Here is a 12,393-nt window from a genome sequence, read left to right as displayed (position 1 = left end):
GACCAGGGCTTGAACCCGTGTCCCCTGCATTGGCAGGTGGATTCCCAGCCACTGCACCATCAGGGAAGCTCTCCAGCATTTATTGTTTGTAGATTTTTTTTGTTGATGGCCATTCTGACTGGTGTAAGGTGATTAGATGCCTCATTGTAGTTTTGATTTGCATTTGTCTGATAATTAGCCATGCTGAGCATCTTTTCATATGCCTATTGGCCATCTGTGTGTCTTCTTTGGAGAAATGTCTGTTTAGGTCTTCTGCCCATTTTTTGATTGGGTTGTTTGATTTTTTGTTGTCGAGTTGTATGAGCTGTCTGTATATTTTGGAAATTAAGCCCTTGTCAGTCTCATCGTTTGCAAGTATTTTCTCCCATTCCATAGGTTGTCTTTTCATTTTGTCGATGGTTTCCTTTGCTGTGCAAAAGCTTGTAAGTTTCATTAGGTCCTATTTGGTTTTTTTGTTTGGTTTGGTTTATATTTCTGTTACCTTGGGAGACTGACCTAAGAAAACATTGGTACGATTCATGTCAGAGAATGTTTTGCCTATGATCTCTTCTAGGATTTTTATGGTGTCATGTCTTACATTTAAGTCTTTAAGCCATTTTGAGTTTATTTTTGTGTATGGTGAGAGGGTGTGTTCTAACTTCATTGATTTACATGCAGCTGTCCAACTTTCCCAACACCAGGTGCTGAAGAGGCTGTCTTTTTCCCATTGTATATTCTTACCTCCTTTGTTGAAGATTTATTGATTGTAGGTGTGTAGGTTTATTTCTGGACCCTCTGTTCCATTGATCCATATGTCTGTTTTTGTGCCAGTACCACACTGTTTTGATTACTATAGCTTTGTAGTATTGTCTGAAGTCTGGAAGGGTTATGCCTCCAGCTCCATTTTTCGTTCTCCTTTTCCTCTTGTTTATGGTTTCCTTTGCTGTGCAAAAGCTTGTAAGTTTGATTAGGTCCCATTTGTTTATTTTTGTTTTTATTTCTATTGCCTTGGGAGACTGACCTAAGAAAACATTGGTACAATTTATGTCAAAGAATTTTTTGCCTGTGATCTCTTCTAGGATTTTTATGGTGTCATGTCTTACATTTAAGTCTTTAAGCCATTTTGAGTTTATTTTTGTGTATGGTGAGAGGGTGTGTTCTAACTTCATTGATTTACATGCAGCTGTCCAACTTTCCCAACACCAGGTGCTGAAGAGGCTGTCTTTTTCCCATTGTATATTCTTACCTCCTTTGTTGAAGATTTATTGATTGTAGGTGTGTAGGTTTATTTCTGGACCCTCTGTTCCATTGATCCATATGTCTGTTTTTGTGCCAGTACCACACTGTTTTGATTACTATAGCTTTGTAGTATTGTCTGAAGTCTGGAAGGGTTATGCCTCCAGCTTTGTTCTTTTTCCTCAGGGTTGCTTTGACAATTCTGGGTCTTTTATGGTTCCATATGAATTTTAAGATTATTTGTTCTAGGAACTTCCCTGGTGGTCCAGTGGTAAAGCATCTGCCTTAAAATGCAGGGGACACAGGTTTGATCCCTGGTCAGGGAACTGAGATGCCACATGCTGCAGGACAACTAAGCCCATGTGCCTCAATTACTGAGCTCACATGCCTCAACTAGAGAGCCTGCATGCTGCAAACTACAGAGCCCACACGCCCTGGAACCCGCGTGCCACAACTAGAGAAGAGAAAACCCACATGCTACAACTAGATAGAAGCCCACGTGCTGCAACGAAGAGTCCATGTGCTGCAATGAAGATCCCACATGCCACAGCCAAGACCCAACGCAAGCCAAAAATAAATCTTTTTTAAAATGTTATTTAAAAAAGATTAGTTCTGTGAAAAATGTCATGGGTAATTTGATAGGGATTGCATTAAATCTGTCAATTGCTTTGGGTAGTATGGCCATTTTAACGTATTATAAGTCTTCCAATCCAAGAGCATGGGATATCTTTCCATTTCTTTGAATCATCTTCAGTTTCCTTTATTAATGTTTTATAGTTCTCAGTGTATAAGTCTTTCACCTCCTTGGTCAGGTTTATTCCTAAGTATTTTATTGTTGGGGGTGCAATTTTAAAAGGTTTCTTTTTTTTTTTTTACATTCCTTTTCTGATATTTCATTGTTGGTGTAAAGAAATGCAACTGATTTCTGTGTGTTAATCTTGTATCCTGCTACCTTGCTGAATTCATTTATCAGTTCTAGTAGTTTCTGTGTGGAGTATTTAGGGTTTTCTATGTATGGTATCATATAATCTGCATATAATGACAATTTTACCTTTTCTCTTGCAATTTGAATACCTTTTATTTCTTTTTCTTGTCTGATTTCTGTGGCTAGGACTTCCAGTACTGTGTTGAATAGAAGAGGTGAGAGTGAGCATCCTTGTCTTGTTCCAGAATTTAGCAGGAAGGCTTTCAGCTTTTCACCACAGAATATTATATTGGCTGTGGGTTTGTCATAAATTTATTATCTTGAGATATGTTCCCTCTATACGTAGGGGCTGTGTTCTTGAGTTGAGTCCTAGGATCATGTTTTGCTTATACCTTTGCCCTACAGTTCCATTTATTGAGCATTCCTAACCTTTTCTGAGCTAACTTAATTACCCAGATATGCATTTAAAGAAATACTTAGCCAGTATTTATAGAACACTGTGCAGTCAGCTTTAACAGTTAAGAAATAAGAAAATCTTGAAGGAGAGGGAATGGAACATTAAAATTGGAACTCAGAGACTGATAAAATTGCCCTCCTTGTTTTCTTGCTCATTGTACATGTGTCTACAGGTAGTTTGCTGCTGAGAGCTGGTGCCCTTGGCCCCCTCCTTCCCTCCACCCCACGCCCAGGGGGTCAGGTATTTCTGTGCTCAGCCTCCTGGGGTGGATGTGGTGGGTCATTGTGGCCCTTCTCTGCAGCAGAAGAGAGCAGCACAGAGTGTCTTGTGCTACTCTCTAACTCCTCTGAAATCTGCTTAAAGATAATAATGAAAGCTGTTAATTGGAATGTTGTAAATAGCACAGTATAAATGCTTAGGGCCAGTGGTTGGGGGGGAGGTTGGAATTGAGACTGGGGGATAAAGGACAAAAATGTAACAGAAGTAAACATAGGAAAGGAGCAGACATGTATGGAGGCTGAGTGCAGGTGCCTCTGTTAGTGGAGGAGTTGTGTCCTGGTAGCTGAAAACGAGGCTGGGAAATAACGGAAAGATACCACCTCTTCTCTTCCCTGTCATGTTCTCTCCATGAAACTCCTGCCCTTGAACTCTCAGGGTGCTTATTGCTCTACGGCTTGCATATGGTGTTTGTCTTATTCTGTAGCCATGTCCATGTATGTCCCATGTCCTAGAAGATTGGAAGCCTGTGAAGAGTAGGGACCACCTCATTTGTCTTGATATCCCCACAGCACTTGTCCCTGACACACGGTAGACTCTTAATAAGATTACTTGAACAAATCCAGTTGAGGAGAACATGGGGAAGTAAGTAACTGCCAGACAGACATGACTGTGTTCAAATTAATCGTCTTGTTAAGAAGTGGTAGGGTTTGGGAGGGCTGGTGACTGGGTACAGGGGATTAGAAGATGCTCACGGTTGGTGGGGAGCAGAGTGGGACAAAAGCCAAAAGGCAGAGGCCTGTAAGGCATATGAGGAAGCAGCCTAGCCTGGAGAGAAGGGGTGGAGCCAGGCAAGGGCACCTAGAAAGATGAGGAAGGGCATGAAAATGCCTGTGCACTAAGATGGAGGCCTGGAGCTTGTGATCAGCCCCCAACAAGGCCTGAAAAAGAGCCTATACTAGCTAAGTCTCCTTTAGCTGAAGGCAACAGAAATCCAAGTTAAACCAACTTAAACACAAGGAGGAATTTATTGGTTCCCATAAGTGAAAAGTCTAGGGGGATGGCTGGTCTCGTGTATAACCTAGATCCGGGATGCAAATTATGTCCTCAAGAATATATATGTATCCTTTGGCTCTTTCTCATTAGCTCCATTCTCAGTCACACCCTCAGATTTAGATGGCTGTGGGCTGCATCAGGCTTGTGTCCTGCAAAAAGAGCTGCAAGATTCCAGGGACTGACGCATTGACTGCAGCCGGATTACTTTCCCACAGCTGAGCTAGTCTTCCCTCAGGCAAGGCCACAGGAGAGGAAGAGGCAGAGACAACCCTGGAGGGGGAATGGGGGTGTGTTCCCAGAAGTGAGAGTTGTAAACTGGGCAAGCAAAATCGGCGGGAGAGCACTGCAGGGATACAGGCCCCTGGTTTAAGTCACCATTAGAAGCAGACGGGCCTCATACGTGGTGTATATATAAGTCACTCTTTTTCTTGTTTTTCAGCATCTCCATGATACAGTGAAGAGGAATCTCGATAGTGCCACATCCCCTCAGAATGGTGATCAACAGAATGGCTATGGAGACTTCTTTCCTGGGCATAAGAAGACCCGCCGGGAGGCCCCTCTGGGAGTTGCCGTCTCTTCCAATGGCCTGCCTCCAGCCTCCCCCCTTGGTCAGCCTGACAAGCCTGGCACAGAGGCCCTACAGGCCAGCGGGAAGCACTCACTGGGGCTGGACTCCATCAACAAGAAGTGTCTGGCAGACTCGAGCCTCCACTTGAATGGAGGCAGCAACCCCAGTGAGTCATTTCCCCTGAGCCTGAATAAAGAACTGAAGCAGGAGCCCGTGGATGACCTGCCTTGCATGATCGCAGGGGCCGGAGGCTCCATATCTCAAAGCAACCTCATGCCTGACCTCAACCTTAATGAGCAGGAGTGGAAGGAGCTCATCGAGGAGCTGAACAGGTCAGTGCCTGATGAAGACATGAAGGACCTATTTAATGAGGACTTTGAAGAGAAGAAGGATCCAGAGTCTTCTGGTTCTGCCACACAGACCCCCTTGGCACAGGACATTAATATTAAAACAGAATTCTCTCCAGCAGCCTTTGAACAAGAACAGTTAGGCTCTCCACAAGTGAGGGCTGGGTCTGCAGGACAGACCTTTATGGGGCCTTCATCTGGCCCTGTGAGCACAGATTCACCCAGCCTAGGAGGCGCTCAGCCCCTGTTCCACACCTCTGGTCAGCCTGGGGTGGACAATCCCAGTCCCAACCTGATGTCGGCATCAGCCCAGGCCCAGAATGCACAAAGAGCCCTCTCCAGTGTGGTGTTGCCTAGCCAGGGCCCAGGTGGGAGCTCAGAGCTGTCCTCTGCCCACCAACTCCAGCAGATCGCTGCCAAGCAGAAGCGTGAGCAGATGCTCCAGAACCCACAGCAGGCTGCCCCAGCACCAGCTCCAGGCCAGATATCCACGTGGCAGCAGACAGGCCCCTCCCACAGTCCCTTAAATGTCCCTTATTCCATGGAAAAACCTGCCAGCCCTCCCAGTTACAAGCAAGACTTCACTAGCTCCAAACTGCTCATGATGCCCAGTGTGAACAAGAGCTCCCCTCGGCCCGGAGGCCCCTACCTCCAGCCCAGCCATGTGAACCTGCTGAGTCACCAGCCACCAAGTAACTTGAATCAGAATCCCGTGGCTAACCAAGGATCAGTGCTGGACTACGGCAACACCAAACCCCTTTCTCACTACAAAGCAGACTGTGGGCAAGGTGGCCCTGGGGCTGGCCAGAGCAAGCCGGCCCTGATGGCTTATCTTCCCCAGCAGCTGTCTCATCTGAACAACGAGCAGAACTCCTTATTTTTAATGAAACCAAAGCCAGGAAATTTGCCCTTCCGATCACTGGTTCCACCTAGCCAGGTGAGCACGGGGTTTACTCTGTTACTCTGCATCCACATCCATCCTAGTGTGGTTACCAGATCCCAGGTAGTTGCGGAACAAAGGGAGGGAGGGAGCTGGTACTTTCATCCTTTGACTCCCTTGGGAGTGAAAATTGACCAAGCAAACGAGGATTTATTCTTAATAAACAAAAATAGGGTAAAATTCTCTAGTGTAACTTGGTTTTAACTGTATACCCGTTTGAGGAATCCCCTGCACTTGGTCTAGTGTCTCTTTCATGCCATACAACTTAAGTCATTTGTGGCAAGATCACATTTAATGTCCTTAGAGGCTCTGCTTTTTTTTTTTTATATACCACTTTTCAGACATGTGTGTTCAAAATACCGTAAGTTTTAGTAAGCTTATAACATTTAGGTGAGTGCTGCTTCCTAACAGTTTATTTAGTCAAGACACTCAAGCCTGGCAGAATCACATGGCTTTGTAGGGTGGAGAATGGTCAAGTACCATTCTATGATGATCATTATTTGCATTTCTACTCATATTCAAATATGTTATAAAATGTCTCCCCACTGGAAGCCTTCTCATGGCTAGGGCTTGTATAGTAAACAAACACAGAGTGTTCCCAGATTTCCTCAAAGTTAGCACTTGCTTTTCTTACTCCACAGTGTGTCCTGGATTGTCTTCTATATCTATAGAAGACATATATATATATAGATCCATTGATACTTTTTAACACTTGTGTGACAGTAGTTGTGTCCCATGCAGTTGGGTGTATTGCATTGCCTCCTTTCTTTCACTGCTGGGGCTGGACTCCAGCAGTCTATTTGTAAGCCTGCAGTCTATTTGTAGCACACTCTAAAATTTTAAAAATTAAAAAACTCAATGCTAGTAATACCATGAGGAAATTGACATGTTCAGATAGTAGTGAGGGTGTGTAATTGGGCACAATGCTTTTGGAAAGTAATTTGACATTTCGTATTTTTCATAAGCCATAAAAATGTTCGTAAGCATTGACACATTATATACCCCTGCAAGAAATAATCCAAAAAAAAGAAGAAAGTTACATACAAGATATTCATTGCATGATTATTTCTAATAGCCAAAAACTGGAAGCAGTCTAAGCATCTGTCAGCAGAAGAATGCATGTGTAAACGTTCATACTTCTAATTATTTCAGCCACTAAACTGCTACACAGTCACTGAGAGCATCCTAAAGAAAGAGCGGCACAGTGATGTCTGCTATTTCAGTAGTACTTTGCACCTCACAAGGCACTCTTGTAGTCCATAAGCTTCTGGTGATTGGGGTGAGGAGATTACTTCAGAATCTGTCTGCTCTAAGATTAGAATCTTGTAAAAAGATTAAATATACAAATGAAGGACTTCCCTGGTGGTCCAATGGTTAAGACTCCACGCTCCCAATGCAGGGGGCCCAGGTTTGATCCCTGGTCAGGGAACTAGATCCCGCATGCCACAACTAAGACCCAGTGCAGCCAAATACATACATACATACATACATACAAATAAATAAGGAGTGGGGAAAAGCTCAAAAAGTTGAATTTGTTTAAATGATAATTGCTTTTTGCCTTTTTCCTGTATGAGTTAAAAATTTCTCCTTTTAAAGGTAAGTAATGATGTTGGGGTAATATTGTGGTAACCTTTGACATGACTCTCTCACTTTAGGTTCAGGTATTAATAGAGAATATCCATTAAAGTTCTCATTCTGTTGTGAATAGTGCTGCTATGAACATAGCGGTGCATGTCTCTTTTTGAATTATAGTTTTGTCTGGGTATATACCCAGGAGTGGGATTGCTGGATCATATGGTAATTCTGTTTTTAGTTTCTTGAGGAACCTCCATACTGTTTTCCACAGTGGCTGCACTGACATCCCCACCAACAGTATAAGAGGGTTCCCTTTTCTCCACACCCTCTCCAACATTTATTTTATTTTATTTTTTAAAGGGTGTTTATTTTTTTGATAAATTTATTTATTTTATTTTTGGCTGCGTTGGGTCTAAGTTGCACGCGGGCTTTCTCTAGTTGTAGTGATGGGGGAGTACTCTTTGTTGTGGTGCGTGAGCCTCTCATCGCGGTGGCCTCTCTTTGTTTCAGAGCATGGGCTCTACGCACAGGGGCTTCAGTAGTTGTGGCGTGTGGGCTCAGTAGTTGTGGCGTGTGGGCTCAGTAGTTGTGGCTCGCGGGCTCTAGAGTGCAGGCTCAGTAGTTGTGCACAGGCTTAGTTGCTCCACAGCATGTGGGATCTTCCCGGACCAGGGCTTGAACCCGTGTCCCCTGCATTGGCAGGTGGATTCCCAGCCACTGCACCATCAGGGAAGCTCTCCAGCATTTATTGTTTGTAGATTTTTTTTGTTGATGGCCATTCTGACTGGTGTAAGGTGATTAGATGCCTCATTGTAGTTTTGATTTGCATTTGTCTGATAATTAGCCATGCTGAGCATCTTTTCATATGCCTATTGGCCATCTGTGTGTCTTCTTTGGAGAAATGTCTGTTTAGGTCTTCTGCCCATTTTTTGATTGGGTTGTTTGATTTTTTGTTGTCGAGTTGTATGAGCTGTCTGTATATTTTGGAAATTAAGCCCTTGTCAGTCTCATCGTTTGCAAGTATTTTCTCCCATTCCATAGGTTGTCTTTTCATTTTGTCGATGGTTTCCTTTGCTGTGCAAAAGCTTGTATGTTTGATTATCTCCCATTTGTTTATTTTTGTTTTTATTTCTATTGCCTTGGAAGACTGACCTAAGAAAACACTGGTACGATTTATGTCAGAGAATGTTTTAGACCCTGGCTAATTTATAATGCTAATGAATGCTTCCTGAGGGATTGAAGCCTCAGTTTCAGATTGGACTGGCAGAGCATGTAAATGCCTTATGGTTACAAAATTCCAGAGGCCCTAGGAGATTTGGTCTAAAGGAGTGAACAGTTTACAGTCCATCTCCATAATAAAGAATGTAAAATTGTTTTGCATCTCTGTGAAATAGCAATTCAAAGTAAGGGTAAACTTGATCTGTTTTCTATTTCAGTGTTTCTTGCTTTACTTAGTTAAGACACGTATTCGCTCTCATATCCTGTTTTGTTGTTTTAGGTCATCTATTTTGAAGTAGGTAAGAGGAGGTAGGATACAACACTCAGAAAACTGAGTCGTATATGTAAATCGTTCTTCTAGGGGCAAAGTCTGAGATTTTGTCCTGCTACTCATGCAACAGAGCTAAGATATATTCACCATATTCTAATATGTAACAATGCTACTTCATTTTAATAACTTCATCAGATCCTATTTTCTCCCTGGAAAGAGCTAGGTGACAGCATGACATTGCTCAGTGGAAGATTTTCTGTTTCTCATTGTATTAGACAATCACTACATAGTAAACTGAATGCCACAGTGGCAAAGGATGTAAACAAGGCTATAAGCCCAGCTATAGAATGGGGACTTTGCCTTTGCTATGACACAGAACAACAACAATCTCTTGATATTTATTAAATCAAAACTGCATTATCCCTCTGGACTATTACTGTCATAATGGGCTATACATTTGCTTCAACTTCACTTACCTCAGTGATACATCATTATTTGCTACGAATGCTGCACTTTCCACAAGTAGAGGGGAAAAAAGTGATTAATACGTGAGCTCCATCCCTAATCAAGAGCAACTGAGAATGCAGGGACAGAGGGCAATGTGTTCTCAATTCCAGTGTCTTTGGTGTGATTCTTTGCGTGTGTTTAAAAGACACCATCCAAAAGGGAATAAACTGTTTAAAATGTGTATGTATTTTCAGACTATTATCAAAATCAATTTATTAAAAATTTAACATTACTTATATATAAAATGCATAAGTTATTTTTAAAATATAAGATCTATAACTTCTAAAAAATCTGATCTTCTTCAGTGCATGTGACCTTAAAATTATATATGTATGTATGTGTGTGCATGCATGTATGTATATATTAATATATAGAAATATGTGTGTGGAGATATATGTATATATCCAAATACATATGTGTATGTGTGTGGATATATATATGCACACTATATATAATGTATCCACATGCCTACATACTTATGATTATAATGCCTTACTGCATTTAAGAATCATAAACACTGGCTGCTGATACAAAATTCCAGCCTTCATTAAATTCACTCAAACATTTACTCATTTACTCATCTGACAACTATCTTACTCAACAAATATTTATTAAGCTTTTTGTGCAAGCCATTAAGCTCATTGATGGATTTTAAAGTGATTAAGACTGGTGCTTGTCCAAAAAGAGGTTACAATCCATTAAAGGAGATAAGACAACTATACAAGCAACTATTATGGAAGCAAGAATAATTAAGAACCATCTGATTGGTGCCAACGGAGTACTATTCTTTCACATAAATGGAATTTGGAAAATTTTCATGGAGGATGTGACACCTAAGGTATGTCTTAAACAATGAGGACAGTTCTAAAGGTTAAAGGAGAAGATTGGGACATTTAATCAGTGACTTAAGAAAATGCAAAGAGATAGGAAAGAAATTTTGGTTGAACTTAAGTGTCATCAAATTTGGTACAATGTTACTTATATTTTAGGAACTATTATGAGAGATGAAGTTAGAAGAGGCAATTAGGTTCAGATGGTAGAGGATCTTAAGTGTATGGCCAAAGGGTTTAATCTTCAATTTGTAAGCAGAAGGGAGTCATTGGAGTCTTCAGATCACTGAGTAAAACAAACATACCTGGCTTTGTGGGCTTAGGCTAACAGTGGCATAAACAATAGATTAGTATAAGGAGACGCCATCAAGCAGTAGGCTTGTGTCTGGGTCCACATGAAAGTGATAATAAAGGGTTGGATGATGATAGTGTGGAAATGTAAAGGAGAGGCAGCATGCGTATGTCTGTGTGAGCACAGACATGCATGCTTTTGGCATGGGGTTGCTGTTACAGACATAAGGAGCAGATTGGGGTTTTTTTTGATAGTACAGGTTTAGGAGAAATCAATAATAACTTCTAAGCATCATGCTTGGGCAACTTAGACTATAGTAATGTCATTAACAAAAATTGTAGGATAGGGAAATCAAAAGGAAAACAGTTATAGAGAAAAAGAGGGAAGTTCTGGATTGAAGGATGGAAATTTTGTTTACTTAGGGGTCACTTTTGTTTTATTAAAAATTGTTAGGAAGTGCTCAATACCTGTTTTATGGATGAAAACTCATATTTTCCTCTTGATGTGCTTCTTTTAACAATTTTTACCTTCACTTTGAAATTATCAATATTGAATCTAATGTACTAAAACTTATCTGTTGTTTTATATGTGTCTCACCATTCCTCCATGGAAATCCCCAAAAAGCTCAAGTGGGAATTATTTTACAGATGCATGTTTTACACCTTTTCAAGGGGTAAACCACTTAAAATGATCATAAAACCAGAGAGGCCCAGAGACAATGTTCTCAGAGCCCACCCCATTTCACAGTTGACCCTTGTCTTACTTTCCCTTTATTTTCCTTCCTTATCATGCTGCATCTGAATCTACTGTTGAGCTCTTTTTGTACTTTTGGGCCAATCGTCCTGAGCCAATCCTGTAGAGTATGAGAAGCACAGTAAGAGCTAAAGTAGGACCAATGTGCCAATGTGTTATCAGGACCATATTCCTTTTGGAGGTTTTCAGTGAGAATACATTTCCTTGCCTTTTCAGCTTCTGGAGGATACACACATTCTTGGTATGTGCCCCTTCCTCCACCTTTAAAGGCAGCAAAGTGGCATCTTCAAAGCTCTCTCTAACCCTTCTGTCACCCTCTTCCACCTATGAGGACTCTTTTGATTGCATAGTACCTGCTTGAATCATCCAAGATTATCTTCCCATCTCAAGATCCTTAAATTAATCACCTTTGTAAAGCCCTTTTGTGATGCAGGATCACAGTTTCAAGGATTAAGACTTGGATATCTTTGAGGTGGAGGTAGGGGCATTATTCTCCCTGCCACTTAGAATCCTTACTGGTAGAACCCAGGAATCTGCATGTTCATGAGCTGTCCAGGTGAGTTTGTGCAAGTATGGAGGCTTGAGCAGTCAAAAGATTGTAAAGCCAGGCTTGTGGTCTCTTTGGCAATGTAATTCCTTCTAAAGTGTAGTACATTTCCTAACTAGTACTTCCAATCAGTTCCATGTGCTATTCTCCATTGTCAAATTACCTTTCTAGCAATAGATATTGTGTCTCCATTATTTTTCTGATTCCTTGCTCTATCTCTGCCTCTCTAGCTCTTGTCTCAAAACCATCTGAAACATAGGCTGGGAAGGAGAGGAAACAGCCTTAGCTCCCACTGTTTGGGAATTAGGAGCATTTGGTTCTCCAGCTGTGCAAGGAAATACCCCAGCTTGCCGTTTTCCCTTCTGTATATGTCCTCAAACCTGCAAATTTTTGCTTGTGTTCACCTTACATGGAATATCTTAACTAAAAGCAGGAAGCCAAAGTCAATGCTACACATTCCCAGCCACTTTTTCTAGAGCTGCAAGCAGTCACATGATCTGCCATGTAAGTTAGTAAAGTTAGTACAGGTGACTGTTGAGCCTAATGAGAGACCAAGCTTTGTTAAATTTCAGAGTATGATATCCATTTCGACAGTTCCAGTCATCCAGCAGTTATGCCAGTTTCTTATATCTCTATTATTAGAGCAGCATCTTGCTTCAAGATCCCTATTTCTGTA

The 12,393-nt window shown here is 41.5% G+C and overlaps 1 protein-coding gene across 1 annotated transcript in view; it reads left to right on the top strand.

The window, feature by feature from the left end:
* Positions 1-12,393, top strand: part of MAML1 (mastermind like transcriptional coactivator 1) — a 58,264-nt gene that overhangs the window by 35,166 nt on the left and 10,705 nt on the right. The window contains exon 2 of the mRNA XM_024116299.3: positions 4,309-5,721. Within this exon, the coding sequence (XP_023972067.1) occupies positions 4,309-5,721 (1,413 nt within the window). The remainder of the gene's footprint in view (positions 1-4,308; positions 5,722-12,393) is intronic.

This window comes from Physeter macrocephalus, chromosome 2 (genome assembly GCF_002837175.3).
Source record: "Physeter macrocephalus isolate SW-GA chromosome 2, ASM283717v5, whole genome shotgun sequence".
Lineage (NCBI taxonomy): Eukaryota > Metazoa > Chordata > Mammalia > Artiodactyla > Physeteridae > Physeter > Physeter macrocephalus.
Note: the sequence above shows the minus strand (reverse complement) of the source record. Positions and strands in the feature narration are given on the sequence as shown.